This window comes from Asterias amurensis, chromosome 2, assembly GCF_032118995.1.
Source record: "Asterias amurensis chromosome 2, ASM3211899v1".
NCBI lineage: Eukaryota > Metazoa > Echinodermata > Asteroidea > Forcipulatida > Asteriidae > Asterias > Asterias amurensis.
In genome coordinates, this window is record NC_092649.1 from 14,322,745 (window position 1) to 14,344,044 (window position 21,300).

The 21,300-nt window shown below is 38.7% G+C and overlaps 1 protein-coding gene across 1 annotated transcript in view; it reads left to right on the top strand.

Moving 5' to 3' along the window:
• The window catches only part of LOC139952936 (structural maintenance of chromosomes protein 1A-like), a 35,121-nt gene that overhangs the window by 9,902 nt on the left and 3,919 nt on the right, over positions 1 to 21,300 (top strand). The window contains exons 3-23 of the mRNA XM_071952272.1: positions 801 to 921; positions 2,226 to 2,462; positions 3,261 to 3,473; positions 3,853 to 3,938; positions 4,198 to 4,363; positions 5,322 to 5,491; positions 5,694 to 5,738; positions 6,321 to 6,534; positions 6,747 to 6,958; positions 7,480 to 7,701; positions 8,420 to 8,615; positions 9,621 to 9,689; positions 10,169 to 10,424; positions 11,414 to 11,499; positions 11,985 to 12,120; positions 12,401 to 12,546; positions 12,873 to 13,022; positions 13,646 to 13,758; positions 15,032 to 15,200; positions 15,898 to 16,076; positions 17,877 to 18,057. Of these exons, the coding sequence (XP_071808373.1) occupies positions 801 to 921; positions 2,226 to 2,462; positions 3,261 to 3,473; positions 3,853 to 3,938; positions 4,198 to 4,363; positions 5,322 to 5,491; positions 5,694 to 5,738; positions 6,321 to 6,534; positions 6,747 to 6,958; positions 7,480 to 7,701; positions 8,420 to 8,615; positions 9,621 to 9,689; positions 10,169 to 10,424; positions 11,414 to 11,499; positions 11,985 to 12,120; positions 12,401 to 12,546; positions 12,873 to 13,022; positions 13,646 to 13,758; positions 15,032 to 15,200; positions 15,898 to 16,076; positions 17,877 to 18,057 (3,367 nt within the window). The remainder of the gene's footprint in view (positions 1 to 800; positions 922 to 2,225; positions 2,463 to 3,260; positions 3,474 to 3,852; positions 3,939 to 4,197; positions 4,364 to 5,321; positions 5,492 to 5,693; positions 5,739 to 6,320; positions 6,535 to 6,746; positions 6,959 to 7,479; positions 7,702 to 8,419; positions 8,616 to 9,620; positions 9,690 to 10,168; positions 10,425 to 11,413; positions 11,500 to 11,984; positions 12,121 to 12,400; positions 12,547 to 12,872; positions 13,023 to 13,645; positions 13,759 to 15,031; positions 15,201 to 15,897; positions 16,077 to 17,876; positions 18,058 to 21,300) is intronic.

Sequence of the window (21,300 nt, forward strand, 5' to 3'; positions counted from 1 at the left end):
TAATGGACCCTTCCCATGAAATATGCTAATTACTTTACGCATGTGTACAGACCCTGTTGGTTGGCAAACGCCATAGAGTTGTGCACTAAGAAGACGCGCAATCGCGTCTGTGTCTGCGTCACGCACCCACTAGCCGTGTACAAAACAGAGCGATGTTCCCTCATTATGTCAACCAAAACGTTAGTGCGCACGCGCTATGTGCAATTTACATATTTCATGGGAAGGGTCTATTGTCAAAGACCAGTCTTCTCATTTGGTGTATCCCAACACAAGCATAAAATAACAAGCCTGTGAAAATGTGGGCTCAATTGGTCATTGAAGTCGCGAGAAAATGATAAAAGAAAAAACACCCTTGTTGAACGAATTTGTGTGCTTTCAGATAGGAATAAAAGACTTCGGGCTAGAAGTCTTTTATTATTTGAGTGAGAAATTGCCCCTTTCTCAAAATCTACGCTACTTCAGAGGGAGCCATTTCTCACAATGTCTATAAATACTATCAATAGCTCTCCATTACTTGTTACCACGTAAGTTTTATGATAATATTTGTTTTGAGTAATTACTAAACACGTACCTTCCCTTTAATTCATTCTCAAAGAAACTGAAACAGCACCTTTGAACCTCTGAATACAGTGTATATATACAAAAAAATTGTAGATACTGTATACACTAACTGTACAAAGACTGTCGTGTTGATATTATTATTTCTGATTAGTTTAGTCCTCAGCATTAAGGCATTTTTGAGGCCTGCATTTTAAAGCATCTAAGCAGAAGACTTACAATGCGTATTTACATTTTTGTAGTATTATGGGAGCTGCATCAGAACACCGTATCAATAACAAGGTGGTGTCTGCCGCTGACTATACGGAGAAGTTAGAACGCATCGGCATCCTCATCAAAGCAAGGAACTTTCTGGTTTTCCAGGTAAGCATCCCTCAAGGATATTTATTTAGTAGACCACAACAATACAGAAAAGTCTCTGGAATTCCGGATATCTCTGCGGCAGTAGAGATGTCTCCTGAAAAAGTTGAACATCAATCAATCGATCAATCAATAAAACATTTATTTCCACATTCACATGGAGGCACATGGTGGACAACAAAACAACAAAAAACAGGATAACAGCACTAAATAGACGAATAAATAAATTCCCTGGTGGTTTATATTGAATAATCAAATACTAATTGTTATGGTAGATAACTAAACATGTAAAGGTTTAAACCATGGGTGTCGTGGAGTCCATTGCGATGAAATATGTAGCAAGAAAGGTTCTCAATGAAGACATAATCTACCCAACAAGTAATATACACATGGTGTATTGGTGTTACCACAAACAGGGTTGTAGCTAGACCAATTGTAGTGGTGGGCAATATGTCCATTTCTTTTTGGAAGTCTACCAAGGGCAAGGGGATCAACAAAATTATTCATGTTTAATTATGGGGCCATTATTGCTGAAGTGGGGCCATGTTCCCAAACTGTTCATGTTATGGGGCCATGCAATAAGTTGAATGGCCTTTTGACTGTGTTCTTTCTCTGTGACATTTGATTCTCCTCATCATTAGCTGTGTCTCAGATCAATGCAAAGTGGACAATATTTGAAATCTGTGCTGGGCGGCACAATGTATTTTGCTCAGAGTGCGGGGCAAAAATTGTGAGTCCTGGGCAGGCCCGCTGAGCACCGCCCAACGTGGCTACAACACTGCACAAACCAAACCTACACAACAATGCTACAAATGTATGCAAGGCAAATTAAAGAACTGTAAAACTGCAGGGAACGATATCATTGCAAAGTATTTGGACTGAGCATTTTTGTGTACACACTGAATGGTAATATTGCAATTGATGATTTTTTGTTTGAATCTTTTAGTCAGAAGTGACTAAGTAGGATTTGAAACTTTGCGTGGTGGAAATATGACTTTATCTAATGAGTTGGGTTAGTTCAACTCGACGTTTTGATTAGTATGCTCTGATCAGAAAGCTGATCAGAGACGATCAGAGCATACTGATCAAAATGTCGAAGTTGAAGAAACCAATTGGTTCTTTTCAGGACCACCCCAACTCATTAGAGATAGTTATTACATGGTGCTGCCACAAACATTTTCCATACAGAAATGACTACTTTAGTCCTCTTGTTGGAAACACCTTATTTACCCTTTCCATCACATAGTTTTCTTGATTATTTTACAAATCTCTTTTACTGGTTTTGTTGTCTCTGTCTTTGTCCCAAGGGGGCCGTGGAGTCCATTGCGATGAAAAACCCCAAGGAGCGTACGTCTCTCTTTGAGGAGATCAGCCGCTCTGGAGAGCTCAAGACGGAGTACGACAAACGAAAGGCAGAGATGCTGAAGGCTGAAGAAGACACTCAGTTTAACTATCACAAGAAGAAGGGCATCGCTGCTGAACGCAAGGAGGCCAAACTGGAGAAGGAGGAGATGGAACGCTATCAGAAACTCAAGGAAGACGTTGTAAGTCATAATGTATCATATTACGATAACAGTTAGTGTCTCCATCCAAGTTTACAATCAAACTTAGAAAAAATCAAAAACAATATCTCATAAAAGGTGGTCATGGACGAGTGGTCTAGAGCATCGGACTCATGTTCTAGTCGTTAAAGATACTTCCTACAGATTCTTCCTGTAAAATTTAAATGAATTTTGGTGATGCAATAATCGGTAAGCACCCCTTTTCCAATTGTGTCTCGTTGATGTTTGCTTCGCACGAAGCATTTTATATGAACCTGGCTTTAGTTATTGGAGTGTGGGTTTCGAATGGCGGTCATGACACTTGTGTCCTTGGGCAAAATACTTTACTATAATAGCATCTCTTCATATAATTGAGTACTGCAAGGGTAGAGGTTGATATTTTGTATGAAAAAGCCTTTTTAGTGCGTGCTACATGTGCCCTGGGGGTATACTCACCAGCTGTCGATTTCACCAAACTCTTTATAACTTAGGATTAATCTTAGGACTTGGGACGTGTCCTAGCCTTGCACTATAAATTGTAAACCTTAAGATTAAAATTAGGACTAGTTTGCTCGTCTCAATTTGAGATAGGATCAATCCTAGCGTTTCATGAAATCCTAGCGTTTCGCATGGAGCTGAGAAAGATTAAAGGGCATTAGTCTAAAGCACATTGATATGGTTATTGTAAAATGCGCTATAAAAGAATGTATATTTAAAAGAACCTTTGGAAAATGCGCTATTTATTATGATATTATCTGGATTAATCTCTGATTGCCTCATACTTGATTTCCTCCCTTACAGCTTGACCTCCAGCTTGAGCATCAACTCTTCAAACTGTTCCACAACCAGAATGACATCAAGCGTTTCAGCGAGGAGCTCAAAGGACGCAACGATGAACTCCATCGATCCACCCAGCGGAGAGAGAAGGTTGAAGATAAGATCAAGGACAAGAAGAAGGAACTGGGCCAGCTGACGAGGGAGCTTGCATCCATCGAGAAGGACACCAGGGAGAAGGTCAGGATTCCTAATTGTCATTTCTTAACTTATTCAGTGCCCGTTTTTTTTTGTGGGCAGTTTAAACAAAAATTTAACTGCTTTTCGAGGTTTTTTGAAATGTTGTACGAAAGCAACTTTACAAAGTCTTTCTCACCAAATGAAATGTATTTTGCTGATTTTTGTTGCATTGGTACAACCAAAAGTCAATATTATTAATTGAGTGATAATGCACTCTCGTGATAACATCAGGGATGTGATTTATCAATTTTTAACTGGATATTTGTCTCTTTTTTGAAAAATTAATTCTTTATTTGTTGATTGTGTGCATATCAGATTGCAAATTGTGCACATTTGCCTGCAATTTGTTTAGAGTTTTTCGTTCTGATTTTTCTCACAGGAAGTGGAGTTGAACAAGAAGAAGCCATTGTTCATCAAAGCTAAGGAGAAGACGGCCCACATGATCAAGAAACTGGAAACAGCAAAGTGAGCATGAACTTTTAAGAGTTGGGAAGTTTTACTTTTATAATTTTATAAAGTCATAAAGTTAAATATTTGATCGGGCATGCAAATTTTCTGCCGCTGCGCAGTTTTCCGCATGTTATAAAAATAGAAGTTTGCATACGAAAAATCTAAATGCATGTTTAGTGAATTTTGTTTTTTAACTGAAGAGTTGCGTGCCTGTTAGTGGTGAACTTTTAAAACTCTATGTTATCATGAATGCCATCTTTACATGCATCCGCAGGAAGTCGCTAAAGAGTGCTAAGAAAGCCAACGAGAGTCACATGGGTGAGATACGAGAACTGGAGAAGGAGCTCGAGGCAGTGGAGGCAAAACGTCTTGAGTATGAGGAGAGGATCGAAGAGGAGAGCCAGAGCCAAGGGAGGGATCTTGAACTTGAAGAGTCTCAGGTTAGTCAACCTACAAACTGGAATTGTTTGAGGAACATTACAACGAGCATGTTAAACCACTGCAGATTTCAATGTTTTGCATTTCTGATTTTAACATTTTTCCTGTGACTTTTTCTGTTGAATGTTACTGTTCAGGGCCATGTACTCCCCACGTTTAGTAAATGTTTCTTGAGTGCAGAGATACACATAGATTTATTTTCAGGGCTGTTACCAAAAGCTGCTTTTGTCATTGGCCAGTGATTTAACCCTTTTGAGACCACAGTGGCCACAAGCTTGTATCGAAATGCCAATTGCAGCTGCAAATGGCTGCAAGGTTCGACCTCACATAACGCGATCAAAGTTAAAGCCATTATACACTTTCGGTACAGAAATTTTTTTTAAAGTTCACAGATTTACAAATAATTTACAGGGTTTACAGAAGGTAATGGTGAAAGACTTCTCTTGAAATATTAGTCCATAAAATGCTTTACTTTTTGAGAAAACAGTAAAACAATATCAATTCTCGATAGCGAGAATTACGGATTTATTTTAAACACATGTCATGACACGGCGAAACGTGCGGACACAAGAGTGGGTTTTCCCGCTATTTTCTCTCGACTCCGATGACCGATTGAGCCTAAATTTTCACAGGTTTGTTATTTTATATATAAGTTGTGATACACGAAGTGTGGGACTTGGACAACACTGTTTACCGAAAGTGTATAATGGCTTTAAAGTCCTGTCTAGATATGAAATTTTATAATGTAGTATGTAAACTTGCTATTCAAATTTCTTTTGTTAGGCACAATTTTATCACTTATAATCAAAACTCCTCATATGAAACAAGCTGATATTTGTTTTTAAGAAGGATAAACTATGTTCAGAAACTGTCTGAAGTTCATTGGAGCTAAAGATGTTTCAAGACAAGATAAGTGGCACAAGACACATGTTAACACACTTTGAAATGGTCGGTTTCTAGGTGGAGGAATATCACCGTCTGAAGAAGGAGGCAGGAATCCGGGCATCTCAGTTGCATCAAGAGTTAGATAAGATGAATCGAGACCAGAAATCTGACCAGGATCGTCTTGAGAATGAGAGACATCGTAAGAGTGAGCTACAGGCCAAGATCAGACAAAAGGAACATGAAAGGTAAGATGAATCTTAATAAACTTCTGCCCATGTTTGTGTTATTTGGTAGTTTACACCTCTTCTGTATGCTACAGTGAGCCCAAATGTATTTTTTTTTCAAGAAAGGTCACCATTTTTAAACCATGTAATGAGCAGGTCTAAATTGTATAGCATGTGTAATGATTTTCAAATTATGTATTTTATTCCCTCTTTTTTTTTACAGAGAGGAAAACCAGAAGAGATTGGAAAAGCTAAATGAATACATCAGGTATGAGTCAGAGTTGTTTTGTTAAGAATTTACTCATTTATTAAAAAAAAAATTAATGAAGTAACACAAATTAAAAAAATGTATAAAAAAGAACATAATAAACACGGCAGCTAACGGTCGCATGGATTTGGACTGGCACCCCTGAACAAACAAAAATGACAAATAGGGAGACCGTCAATATAGGGCTAGGTAGCCTAGTTGGTCGAGCACAAGCATATTAATCCAGAGGTCGTTGGTTGAAATCTCACACTAGTAAATTTTTCTTTGTTCAACCCCAAATTATTTGAAAATTTAATCAGTCAGTTTCCCTTGTGGTGTATCATTTTATATGTTAAATAATCCCCTGGCTGCCACTTTCTAGGTTGTGTCTTTAACTTGGGTGTGATCCCTGGCTACACAGTTTTATGACTTATGACTGGCAACCCCCCCCCCCCCAAAAAAAAAAAATAGATATTGAGAAAAAAGGGGAGATAGTCAACGTAAGGCTTAGATTGCATTTTTGGTAGAGCACCGGTACATAAATCTGTAGGTTGATGGTTCAAATCTCGCTATAGCCCAATTTTTTTTTTATTCTGCTTTTAGAACCAGCGAGCAGGCCGTGAAGGAGCAACAACGTCTCCGAGACTCTCTGGAGGGTGATGTTGAGGGCGCTAACGAACGCATCAATAGCATCAACACTGAGTTGACGAACATCGTTGATCAGCTGGGAGAGGCAAAGGTGGATAAACATGAGAATAATCGCAGCCATAAGAAAGCAGAGCTGATTGATAACCTCAAGAGACTCTTCACTGGAGTGGTTAGTCTTCATTCTTAGTCAGTATTTTTTTTTCTTTTTCGTGAGAGGGACGAATATGATTTGGTTTTGCCCTACACCAGGGTTTGATAAGGGCACTTCACAAACTCTTTGTGGGGATTCAAACACAACTAAAGAATGAGATTAATCTCAGGGTGGCATTTTTGTTAATCAACACCCTCATGTTGTTTATTTATCTCCCCCTTTTCTTTCAGTATGGCCGACTGATCGACCTTTGTGAGCCAACCAACAAGAAATACCAGATTGCGATCACCAAGGTCCTTGGCAAGAACATGGACGCCATCATTGTTGACTCGCAGAAGACTGCTCGAGATTGCATCCAGTACATGAAGGAGCAACGTTCGGATCCAGAAACCTTCCTGCCGTTAGACTTCATCGAGTTCCGGCCAACTAATGACAGACTAAGGTTTACATGAGTATTCATTGGGCATTTTTCCCCCAAAAAAGTTGTTAAATTTTTATCTCTTTCCAAGGTTGTATCAAGTTTGCACACACATCCTATTTCTAGTGTGTAAAAACCTGCAATTATTGGGAAGGTATTGCATTCTGCTCTACCAGCCAAGCTCCTAGTGGAGGATACCCATGGCTACACCCTGCTTCAGCCCTTGGAGTAGGTGGCAACATACCCCTGGGGACAGTAGATGTGGGTTGTCAGCCAAAAAGTCAAGTTAAGTGTAGCCCTCAACTTGAAGTGGCCGTTTAACCTTGTGATGTTAGGCGATATCTCACAGGGATGCGATTCTTCCGCCCTTAGGCGTAATTCCATATTTTCGACTTTGAAATCGTCTCTTCTTTTTTGGGGGTTCCTTTTTCCAGAGTCTCATCCCTGATCTCATTACAAAGAATAACTCTAAAGTTTAGGTCCTAGTGTCAGACTTTTTTGTCTCGCACCCCTGGTATTAACTCATCTGTTTTAACTGTTTTCAGGGAGATCAGAGATCCTCGTGGTGTTAAGCTTGTGATTGACATCCTTCGTTACGATCCGCCTAACATTAAGAAAGCCTTGCAGTACGCCTGCGGTAACGCTCTTGTCTGCGAGACGGTAGAAGACGCCAGGAAGATTGCGTTTGGCGGCTCAGAGCGTCACAAGGCAGTGGCCCTGGACGGAACTATGTTCCAGAAATCAGGTGTCATCTCTGGTGGTGCCAGGTAAGGACAACTTCCTCTTGAGTTTAGTGAGTGGAAGTTTGCATTCTTGAATGATTCAATGATTCCACTAAAAAATACACTGTTTTATTTACAGTAAAAACTGTATATAAAAAAATTGCAAGAATAATTTAATGTGAAAAATAATTTATAGCCTGATATTTCGACCCTGTTTCGAGTCTTTCTTGAAGGCTTTAAAATAAGAAACATTTGTAAAAAACATGTTTGTTTACTCAGATGTTTCTTGATATTTTGACCTCACTAATTACGTTTAAGGGCGTTGGACACTATTGGTAATTAATCAAAATTATTCTTAGCAAAAAAACTTCCTTAGTAATGAGCAATTGAGAGCTGTTGATAATATACAACAGTGTGCGAAAAGGCTTCCTCCGAAGTAATGTAATTTTTGAGAAAGAGATAATTTTCACTTAACTATTTAAATGACATCAGGCCCGAAGTCTTTTATTATGCATCTGAAAGCACATACATTTGTGCAACAAGGGGTGTGTTTTCTTTCACTATTCTCTTGCAACTTTAATCACCAATTGAGTCAAAATTTTCACAGGTTTGTTATTTTATGCATATGTTGGGATACACCAAGTGAGAATAGTGGTCTTTGACAATTACCAAAGTTGTACAGTGCCTTTACATGATATTCTCGTCTGAGGGACCTCTTTAACCACATTATAGTTATTGCCAAAGATGTTTTGATTTTTTCCAGTGATTTGAAAGCCAAAGCTCGTCGGTGGGATGAGAAATCTCTCAACAATCTCAAGTCGCGTAAGACTGAGCTGACTGAGGAGCTGAAGGAGCAGCAGAAGATGAAACGTAAGGAGTCAGAACTCAATAACATCCGCTCCCAGATGAATGGTCTGGAGACCAGACTCAAATACTCCATTAATGATAGAGATAATACTGTAAGTACAAAGGACACTTGAGTAGAGTAGAGCAGACAAGACAGTCATTTGATCGAACACGAATACTTAATCAATGATGTAGATATCACTGGCAAAAACCTAAAATTCAAGAAAATACATACCTCAGGTTCCTACTTATCCTCTTGGGCCCATAAGGCTGCAAGGTTTCCTCTCCATTGCACCTGGTCTCTGGCTTCAGGCTAGGCTTCACCCCAAGATAACCATCAAAAGGATCTCCTCTTTTTTTTTAAAGTTGTCTCTAGGTTGTTTTAGGGCATCCTACTTTCTTCCTGCCTTGTAAACACAATGTTAATGCCATCATACAGCTATCATCCATTCTGAGGACATTTTTCCTTTCCACTGCACCAAGTTTCTGGCTTCAGGCTTGGATTCACCCCAGATCACCATCAAAAAGCTTTCCTCTTTTTTTCTGCAGTTCGCCTCCAGGTTGTGTTAGGGCGTCCTACTTTCCTTCTGCCTTCTGGACACCATGTTTTCTTTAGAAATAGCCAATCCATTTCAACTGTCTTGCCTTAACTTCCTCACATTTCCTTATCATCATAGTATGTAATTTGTGGATCTTGTGTATGGCCATCTGATTTATTCTTATTGTCTCCTTCATTTATTTTCCATGTGTCAAAGCCATATGATAACACTAGAATGTCATGACAGGCCTATAACTATTTTGTTTGCTTGTTGCTTCCTGCAGTTGGTTTGATGGTTTGCTCAGGATTTTCCCCAAATCTCCTTGAGCCTTCCAATTCTTGAACGAAGTGAAACAGTCAAAAAGGGGTGAAAGAAATTGTCTTGCAGTTTTGTATTTCTGATGATGCTCAGAGTCTATATTAACAAAGAGGAATCAATGCCTCGTGACAGGAATTGTTAAATTTGTTAAATTCCTTTCCTGATTTTCTTTGGAAGTGGGTTTCTTATGAATACTTGTTTGGAATGTACTCAAAATAATGCCACGTTTTCAAATGTTTCATAATTATTCTAAATCCACAGCAAAAGAAGATCTTATCAACAAACAACAAAGCCATTCAGAAATTGCAGCAGGAACTAGAAGGCTATGAGGTAGGTGCATTCTAAATTTTTAATAATAATAATAATATTACCGAAGTCTTATATAGCGCACTTATCTACTAAACTAGGTAGGTACTCAAGGCGCTGAGTGTATACAGGTGTGCATACAGCAGCCAGGAACACCAGGGCGAACCCCTTTCTGGTGCACTGGGTTCTTTTACATGCGTTACACAACACATGGGACCAACAGCTTTACGACCCATTCGAAGGATGAAGCAATGGTTAAGTGTCTTGCTTAAGGACACGAGTGTCACGGCTGGGGATTCGAACCCACACTCTGTTGATCAGAAACACCAGAGTTTGAATTCGGAGCTCTTAGCCGCTGGGCAACGACACTTCCAAAGAAAAAGGGAAAACTACATTATTTGTATTTAATCTACAAAAGGTATCAAACCCTTTAAGCAGTTGAGACACAACTGATGCCAATCCCACTTTATCAATCACTTCCACCATTTCCTTTCCATTTCAAGCCAAGAATGGAAGCAATTGAGGAACAGATCACAGAGCGCGCCGAGCTCCTTGACGCTAAGCGCACCCAGATGAATCGTGTCGAGGATGAAGTGTTCTCGGATTTCTGCCATTCCATCGGCGTGGAGAACATCCGGCAGTATGAGGAGAAGGAGCTGCGAGCCCAGCAAGAACGCGCAAAGAAACGCCTGGAGTTTGAGAATCAGAAATCACGGCTGGGTAACCAACTGGAGTATGAGAGATCAAGAGACACAGAGGGTAATTATGATAGCTGAGCTCCCTGTGGTTTTTTAGTATATTTTTGGTGTGCTATTTGTCTTATGCTTCTTGTTTTTTATCTAATAGATGTTAAATTTGCATCAGGTATAAAGAATATTAATTTGGTTTTTACCCATACACCGACGTGTGTCAGCACTGTATACTTGGTACTTTCCCAGGTCCTGTGAAAAAATATCACAGGCATATTACTCTGGCGGGATTCGAACCCACGACCCTTGCAATTCCAGAGCAGTGTCTTGCCTCTGGCTACCGGGCAATCTCGTTAGTCTAGTTGGTAAAACACTGCTCTAGAATTGCAGGGGTCTTGGGTTCGAATTCCGCCCGAGTAATATGCCTTTGATATTTTTGCACAGGGCCTGGGAAAGTACTGAGTATACAGTGCTGACACACATGGGTGTTTGGGTAAAAACCCAAATTAATATTGTTTTGTTATCATTGTAAATTGTTTGCTTTATTGTTGATTTATCACCGATGCTTTTGACTCTGTGTAATATTGTGAAGTGATCATCAGTGACTGGTTTGATGTTGGGTGCTTCATAAATCCTGCTTATTAATGTTATTATTATTAATTACCAAAACATGCAGACCATCTTTTTTATTTATAATGGGCATAGTATTCTTCCTTCTTTAGTCTGATTTTCCAATTTCATTTTGCCCTTGGAAAATTCAGACAAATTGTCATCAAATAGCCTGAGACGTCTATTAAAGCCTACACCATGACTTGGAGATGAGGACTTGAGTGTGATTCATTGAACCTGTCACCACAACACACAACTTTTCCTGATGTTTGTCATGTTCAAGAGTTTCTTGTGCCTGAGCTTTTTATTCTTTAAATGTTTGTAGATGAGTTTAAATTTTTAAATTAACTGTACCACACGCTTGGCTTGAAGTTCACAAATTTGTTAGTGAATTCATGAAATAAAACTTGAAGATTGAGATTGACTTAATACTCTTTTTCCTTTCTTTAGGAAATGTCAAGAAGTGGACAAAGGAAGTATCCCACGATGAGAAAGAATTGGAGAAGCTGAAAAAGGAAGAGGCCAAGCACATGAAGGTATGTTAATGTTATCAGGGCTCAATTTCATAAAGCCTGTAAGCACACAAACTTGCTTAGCACGACATAGTATTGCTAAGCAGAAACAGGTTACCAGCCCAAATTACATTAGGTTTGCTTTGGTGTGGCTGGTGCCAAATTTTTGCTTAGTATGTTATGCTTAACAGCTTAATGTTCTGCTTACTGTAAGCAAATGATTAGTGCTTACAGAAGCAGGGAACTTCAAGCCGCCCTCGGTGTTTTTTGCTTGTGCACATGCGTGGTCTACTTCACTTAGCATTCCTCGCTTTACACAGTTTAATAGATGTTAAATTTGCAGCGGGGATAAAGAATATTAATTGTGGTTTTTACCCATACACCGATGTGTTTACACAGTTTGTTTTTGGGCTGTTACAACAAAAGTAACAAAATATTCATTCATTTTTAATAGTTTGAGTCCTTGTGAATGCTTTAATTCGGTTCAACTTTGGTTGTTATAAATTTAGGTGATTGATGAAGAGTCGGAGGCCATGCAGAAGCTGAAGTTCTCTAAGACCACCAAGAAATCTGAGATTGATGACAAAAACACAGAGGTGGAGGAAATTCGTAAACAACTCTCATCTGCCAACAAAGAACTTGCAGGTATGCGATTTGGGAATTATATGAACAATTGAATAAATAAAGATTCTACAAATACAGGGTGCTCAGAAATGTTCTTATTTTGAAATTACTCGCTTTTATATATCTTATATATTTGGTTTAATTTATGATTCCTTTTGAATTAAAATATTTTGCTTTATAAAGTTCACACAAGGTGACAACAGAGCCTATTTGGGTGAAACTTGCATTTGTTCGTTTTTAGACATTCAAACTCTGTGCTCAGCAGTTAATGTTTTTTTTCCAAATTGATATTTCAATGCAGTAATTCAGAAGCAGATCACAGCCATGGAGACCAAGCTGGAGCAGAAACGAGCCGATCGTCACAGCCTCCTCAAGACATGCAAGATGGAGGACATCAAGTTACCAATGAAACGGGGTACCATGGATGACATCACGGAGGAGGGAGAGGTAAAAACATAAAAATGGGCCTGAACCTGCGTTATCTGGATTAACATGCACTTTTGTTTTCTTTTTTCTCTTTTTAGTAGATAATTCAAACATTGCTTGAAATGTTTTGTGGATGGTCTGTTCTGCAAACTGCATTAATTCAGTGTTTAGTTGAAGTAGCTTTTACTACTTGGTTTGTTATACATATTTGTATTTTATAACAAGATGAACAATTCGGTAATTCTGTCAGTTACTACAGTGAGATGTTTCACTTTGGTTATTGTATGATTGCTTGCTTACTTGATTTATCGATAACGTACCATGAACTACTTGTTTTGATTCTGCAGTCATCCAGTCAGCATGAGAGTACGGCTGGTGAGGAGAGTACCAGCATTACCGGCATGGACAGTATGAGCAGTCAGGGTGCCCGCACCATCTATGCCAAGGAAGCTAATATTATCATCAACTACAAACGCCTTGGTCATGACCTCAAGGAGGTGAGATCTTTAACTTCATTGGTTCATCATGGTCTTATTTGTTAACCATGATTCCCCTACTCGGACTTTGCGATCATCTCAACAGTCTTTAGTTTTCACAACTTCAACAGCTTCTTCCATCTTTTATAGTCAAAGTTCATATTGTTACGTTGCTCTATTTCTTTGGAATAGTCTTCCCGCGCGTATTCGCCAGGCTAGTTTTTGACACTGTTTTAAGTCTCTGTTTAAAAACTCATTTGTTTGAAGCTGCTCATTGGTAATCTGCTTACTCATTCAATATTTTATTCTTCTCTCTTTGCGCCTAGAGATTTTTGCATTATCTGTTGAAACTTATTTTTAGTGAACCAAAATATCCTGTTATCAGGGTTGTAAGCTAGACTTATTTTGGGGTTGGGCTGTAAATCAATTTTATTTGAAGTCCACAAGGGGATCAACAAACTTATACAGGTTTCCAAACTAGTTAGAGTTATGGGGCCATGCAAAAAGTTGTACTTTACTCACCGTGCTGGGCAAAGTCCTGCAAAGGCCCGCCCAGCACTGCCCACCGTGGCTACAACACTGCCTGTTATCTTTTTGAAGTACGGTCTTGATATACGATTGTTTCTTCCCATGTTTTTTCATAGTGTGACACCCCTGAAGAGATTAAGGAACAAGGGGATAAGTTGTCGGCTAACATCGCTAGTATGCAGGTGACTCTACAGAGGATTGCTGCTCCAAACATGAAGGCCATGGAAAAGTAAGATCACTTGTTGCCTAATCTCATTGGTCTACGGGCCTTATCACATGAGGCAACTTTTACAGGCAACTTAAGGCCCGGTCCCACTGCAGCGATAACGAAAACGATATCGATCACGATGCAAAGAAAACGCATTCAATTGCTCCACGCAGAATACCCACACACTCATTCAACCAATGGAATGCGTTCTCTTTGCGTCGTTATCGTTATCGTTATCGCTGCAGTGGGACCGGGCCTGCAGAGGCAACCAACTTCACTCTTTCCTACATGATCACTTTGATAGCACATGAGTAAGTTTTTGAACAGTTTCTTAAGATCCCCAAGAAAAATATGTGAACATTCAAAGGTAAACGCCTGTTCTTCTTAGAGATTGCCTGGGACTGGTTGCCTGTATATTGCCTTGTGTGACATGGGCCTAACTGCATCACAAGCGAAACTGACTAGGCTGTCAACCTTAAAGACACTGGATACTATTGGTAATTGCCAAAGACCAGTCTTCTCACTTGGTGTATCTCTACATATGCATAAAATAACAAATCTGTGAAAATTTGAGCTCAATTGGTTGTCGAAGTTGAGAGATAATAGTGAAAGAAAAAACACCCTTCTTACACGAAGTTGGGTGCTTTCAGAAACTTGATTTTGAGACCTCAAGATCTAATTCTTAGGTCTCAAAATCAGGTTCGTTGATAATTACTTCTTTCTCGAAAACTACGTCACTTCAGAGGGAGCCGTTTCTCACAATGTTTTAAACTGTCAACCTATCCCCATTACTCATTACCAAGTAAGGTTTTATGCTAATAATTATTTTGAGTAATTTAACAATAGTGTCCAATGCCTTTAACACCCTAATATCCAAATTCCATGTTCTGACTTTGCCTGATTTTGATGGATACAGTAAGGAAGGCGTCCAAAGTGAACATGCCTAGCCTGAGCACCAAGAGTCTAATAGCTGACCACTAGAATTTTGATGGATGGTGACGGGCTTCTAGACCTACATTTGGGTTTTGTCAAGTTTGTTAATGTGCCCTTCTATGTGGCGCCAGTCAGAAGTCCTCACAATGTACTGCATGTTTACACAGTATAAAAATTTAAAATTTGGAAGTTGTAATAGTCCCAACAGCTTTTTACATTATAATGTGAATAAATAGTTCAGCAGAGAATAACAAGTCCTTTAATAATTTCTATCCCTTTAGATTTATTCATAAACCAACCGTTGAAGTAAACGTTTTTAGAGGGAGGTTTTATTAATATTTTAATTTTAATTTCCCACAAGGCTTGATGGAGTCAAGGAGCGATTCCAGGAGACAACAGACAGCTTTGAGGCAGCTCGCAAACGAGCCAAGAAAGCCAAGCAGAACTTTGAAGTAATCCGCAAGGAGAGGTTTGACAGGTTCAACTCCTGCTTTGAGCACGTATCCACCAGAATCGACGAAATCTATAAGGTCAGTTAGACAATGGAAATTTGTTATTTCTTTTGGCTCGTCGTGGTCGGGCAGTCAAACGCACCTGACTCAAGCTCAGAGTGTGGGTTCGAATCCCTGCAGCAATATGCGCAACCCCACCTTGTATACCAGGACCAACCTGTCCTTCATAAGACGGAGTGGCTACAAACCTTAAAACATGAAGGGCGTACTATAAACGGATGTGTCGTATTTGGATCATACTATGGTCGTGCTAGACATGGTGTGGGCAGGCCCCATTTTGACGACATGTGCACACAGACGGAGCACGTTCATCCCATTTACAGACACCCCCAACTTATTACCAGAATTTAAGTAACCATGGTCACATTATAGACCGTATTGAATAACCCCTTTTCTGCTATGAAAGTCGCCATCTTTTTTAGGGCAAATCGTATGCGCATTTTAACACGTACATCAAAAAAGCCACACCACGCAGCGTTCCCAATTTGATTTCTACGGAACAAGCACGCACACACGCTTACAGATGCCATGTTGTAGGACGGATATTTGAACGGTGACATCATATTCAATACGGTCTATAGACATTTACCGCAAAAGCTATTGGTTCTAGCCAGACCAAACCCATTTTACCTTTATTCTTAGGACGAGTTCGGACATTTTGAGAACTTGCTTGGTATGACCCAGCCTTGAATGTCCGGAATTTGTTTGTTTACAGGCGCTGTCGAGGAACCAGAGTGCCCAAGCATTCCTTGGTCCAGAGAACCCTGAAGAGCCTTACATGGACGGTATCAACTACAATTGTGTAGCCCCTGGGAAACGGTTCAGACCCATGGATAATTTGTCTGGTGGGGAAAAGACAGTCGCTGCGCTGGCCCTTCTTTTTGCACTCAACAGGTGAGGAAAGATAATCTGTCTGCGCCTTTTTTTTTTAGTAGATTCTTTTGCAAAATACATGAAAAAGAAGGGTATTTTAAGACCTTTTTGAAAGACTTTTAATAAAGTACTTCAAATATTGTGGGTATCATTTTAAAATGTTAAATTTCAGAATTCGCATTTTGTGAGGAAAATTTACAGGACATTATCAAGCTGCGTAAGGGCTTCTCTTTTTCAAAGGTCAAATAAGTTTTTGAACAGTCATTAATCAACTTTAGTGGTGCATTTCTTATAATTTGTGTGTGTATATTTGTTATTTCAATGTTTTCTGCACTAACAAGTTACCCTTACCTTTTTGTATTCACTGTATATTGAATTCTTGTTAGTATAGTTTATTATCTGTATGTTTATGCCCTATTCTTTTTTAAAGTATTCTCTGTATATATGCTTTAATTGTATAAATAAGTTTGTATTTTTATTTTTTTTAATCATGTTTCCTTTAGGATACATGCTAACCTCAGGCTTTATTATTTTCGAGCCAGTTTTCCTAAATACTTCCCAGCTTCCCATAAATGTCGCCCTCTCTTGACTTGTGTACTATATAGTTTGATTTGCTGTATTTGTGTACTTTTCATGAAGATTAAACATTATTGCAAGTCTGTTTAACACATGCCCATTAAAACATTAAATACATACTTTATGTGACGTTATATAATTGTCACAAAAGGTTCATGGACTTCATGAGACTGATCTAAGGGAAAGTAATTTAAGCTATTTTGATAACTTTGACCCAAGGCCAAGTAAACTAAACACCAGTTGATGGTCTCACCCTCATTCTTTTTTGAAGCTGCATTCTCCTTAATATATATTTGGTTTGCGGTAACACCATGTGTGTATCTACTTGCCAGGTAGAGTTTGTTCTTGGAGAATGTCTTGCTTTATTCTACTACCGGAGAGACTGGTTTTTTTAACAATTACTTGGGCGGATGGTCAGGATGGTATAGAAAAAAGGCTGGGACTACTACTTTAGCTTATAGGATCGTGATTAACTGTACTACCGCGGAGTCGGTTCTTAAATTGGTCTCATCGTTTTGACTAGTTTGTTCTAGTCATCGTCAGGAGACTCAGCAATAGTAGAATAAAGCAAGACAGTTCTCCAAATAACAAGCTCTACCTGGCAAGTAGATACACACATGGTGTTACCACAAACCAAATATGCATTCTCCTTCTTTTGAAAACAAAAACAGAACAATCAACTGGTGTTTTTTCTTTAAACTTTGCCCAATGTGTTCTATCTTTAATGTATCATCAAACATGAGTTTTCAAAATATGTTTATTTTTGTGTGTGACAGATAAAAAATGAATGGTTTTGTTTTACAATTCTAGCCTCCTTATTGAGCCCATATCTAATCATTCATGGGGAGACCGATCTTTCTCACATGCTGCCCCATGTCTATGGAACAAATTGCCTGCACTAGTTAAATCATCCGTTAATTCCTTCACCCAATTTAAAAAACAACTTAAAACACATCTTTTCAAACAGGCATTTGAGTCAATGGTTTGATTTTTGTGACTTTTTGTTACCCTTTGATGCATTCCTATACCACATGTTTTAGATTTCTTCTCAACTTAGGCTTATGTTATTGTTCATAATTTGAATGTTATTGTTTTAATTTTAGCGCCATGAGCATTTTTTTATGGATTTTTGCGCTTTATAAGTTTTCATTATTTATTACCCCCCCCCTCCTCAATTTGCTACAAACCTTTCAAATTGTCATGGAGAGTAATTTTGTTTTTTTCCTCAATCTTGGAACTGTCTAGTTTCCAGCCAGCTCCATTCTTTGTCCTGGATGAGATCGATGCTGCGTTGGATAACACCAATATTGGTAAAGTAGCAGAGTACATCAGAGAGCAGTCCGAGGGTCACTTCCAGTGTATCGTCATCTCGCTGAAGGAGGAGTTCTACAACCATGCTGATGCCTTGATTGGAATTTACCCAGAGGTAAGATACAAGATTCTGCTCAAGATTTATTTAGTGGTAGAAAAATTTCTTCCATAAAATACTCATAAATACAGACTCAAACTAAAGAAGTACTTGAGAATTTATATATGGCTTTGGATTCTAATTCTGTACTGGTAAATATTCAATTAAACATTTTGTTGAAAACCTTTGAAAGGAAATTTCAAGTTGTGATTACAATTTTGAAAAAGATGGTTGTCGGAAATAGAGAAAATTCTGCCAGTGGTGTTTCAGGAATCCTGAATGCCAGACGGGCTTTCTGACAATCAATCAATCAATCAAACGTAATTTGTATAGCGCCTAAATCAAAAGTTTGCTCAAAGGCGCTGAGGCACAGAAGAAATAACAAGTCATTGATGATAGGCCTCCTGAAACAAGTGGGCTTTCAGAAGTGCCTTGAATGTGTTGAGTGATGTTGTGTCCCTGATGTGATTGGGAAGTTTATTCCAGAGTTTGGGTCCATACACCGAGAAGGCTCTATCGGCAAAAGTGATGTGACTTGTTCTTGGAACTACAAAGTATGGTGAACAGGAGCTGTTTGACCGAAGGAGTCTCCGTTCAGCACCAACTTGCAGAATGACACCGGCCACAGGGGCAGAACCCTGAAGATTGGAGTTTAGTTAGATTCAATTTTCACCCGATCACACGAAACAAGAACAGGAAAACAAAAAAAGGGGGGGGGGGTAATGAAACTTTGTCAGGCCTTGTCACTCTTGAAGAGGCACACCAATTTCCCTCTAGTAAGGGGCACCTCTGTGAGGAAAAAGTAAATATTATGTACAGGAACATTGCACAGGGCAGCCCAGCAAAGGCACAGGGCACTATGACAATTGCTGTGGGTGCCAGGGCAATTGCTGTGGTGCAGTTGGTTATTTAGAGGGAAGGTTTTAAGAAATGTACATATATTCATAAAATGTTTTTAAAAAGTATACACTATGACGGGTGTGTATATTTTGTATGTCTCTTCTTATTGTTTTATTTTTATTGACAGTTGCTCAGTAATATCTAACTTTTTTGTACCAATATTGTTTCGAGAGTTGACTTGTTTTACGTAACTTGTGTAGATAGCATTTGTTAGTCTTATGACTAATTATTTATTGGTTATATATATTTATTTGGGTGTGTGTCCATTTGGTACAAATTCATATGACTAGAACTCAAGCCTCCATAACTCTGGTTTTCATCATTGTTCCCCTTGGAAATGTTCTCATGTTCTAAGTGAATAGCTCTTTTCTCGAAGGAAGTAACCTCTGTCCTTGAAGAAAATAAATTCTAGAGTCTGTACTTCTGCAATTGCTGTAAATCACCCAAACCGACTGTTTCTTATCCCCACCCAGAAATATTTAAATAAATTATAAAAATGTACATGACAACCTTTGTTTACAAAGGCCTACATATGTGCATATTAAAGAGTTAAAGAAGTAACAGCTCAGCAAGTTTTTAGATGTTTTGCCTTTCTTCATAGCAAGAGTTGATAAAAACCAGACTGTGCAATTCTGTAAAATACAATGCTAAAATGTATTGTTCCAGAATTCCAGGCGCTGTGGCTCGTTCACAAACGTGTGATGTCACAGGTCACATGGGATGTAGGTGCTTATCTGTAATTGTTAAATTCCATTTTGAATGTTCCCCTATTTGTACAAGTCTCCATCATCAACATACTACATTTTGGCGACACCGAATACAGTGTACATTACAATCATGCTACAAGTTCTTCTCTTCAAACTGTTCATGTAGGAAATTTCAGCTTTAGGCGGGAACAGTACATTTGTAATGTACTCAACTGGTTGAGTGTAAAACCAACTTGTTTTCAAAGTTGGATATAGGGCCCAATTTCCTGGCTTTCCTTACCGCGAAATTCAGCGTTTATGTCCCATAGAATCATGCCTTTTACGGGACTCCATAGGAACACGCTGCCTTGGATCGGTTGAGTTGGTCTTTGAAAAGCGTTCTGTAACCGTTTCTTATAAAATCGGTATGGTTTGAAAGATGTGAAAGTAGAATACAATGATCTACACAAATATGCCTTGAAATTGCGTGGTTTTCGTTTTACCTCGTTGACAAACACGGTCGGCCATTTATGGGAGTCAAAAATTTGACTCCCATAAATGGCCGACCGTGTTAGTTTGCGACGTAAAATGAAAACCGTGCAATTTTGAGTGATACTTGTGTGGATCATTATATTCTACTTTTAAAACATCTTTCTAACCAGATACATTTCATAACAAATGGTTTCAAACGCTTTTCATAGACCAACTCGTCCGATCCAAGGCAACATGTTCCTTTAAGCGTGGAACTTGGTGGTAAGCAGTGCCAAGAACATGGGCCCTGGTGTTGCACCACAGCACTACAAATGCAAGTCTGCTGACATTGTTACATGATGGATGAAAGAAATTGATCATCAGTAGTTTCTCGTACTTAAAAGCAATTTACAATGTCAAGCTAGGAATTCACATTAAAAAGATTTATGCTTTGTATATAACTGTAGGGTCCAACTCGAGGCCAAGTTCTGTCAAAGGTCAATATACATATTAGACCTTAGGGATGAGCTGTTCTTATTATTCAGCAGAATGTTGATGGATACATTTACGACGATGTATTTCGCATTTACCATGATATTGAAAAGTTGATTTATATGTGCTTTGTGAATCTTGGGGTGGTTTCAAGTTTAGGGCTTTGGACTTGTATTGTGTTTGGAAGCAAACAAAATAGTTTCAGAATTATTCAGAACTTAGGTTGACTTTTAGTACCTTTTTCAGAGAAAAAAAACATTTGTTGAAGAAGTTTTTATTGAAGCTCACAAATTGTGGTTCAGGGCCAAATTACTAGGCCTAGAAGTAACACCATGACAAATCATTAGGGGATTTTAATGTTGAGAAGTTGTATTTTGATTTAGACCGAGTGCATTTTGAGTGCATTTAAAAGAGAGTCTACCACACATGAATTTTATTTGTATGTTGTTGCTTGAAATAGGCCCTATAAACAGAAAAATGGATCATTATTATTTATATCCCCTTATTTATATCACCTTTCCTGACAAATAATTAGGCCTACTGTCAAGATTTTGTCATTCCTGAATGTGTTTGCAGTAAACACCAGAATCCTGCCTTGATATAAAACCTTCACGTTTATCATCAAAAGTATTTAAATTTTTAAAAATTTGCCATGAATGTTCATAATGTGTGGGTTGGAATGTTGACAATGTCCTTTGACCATTTGTTCTAC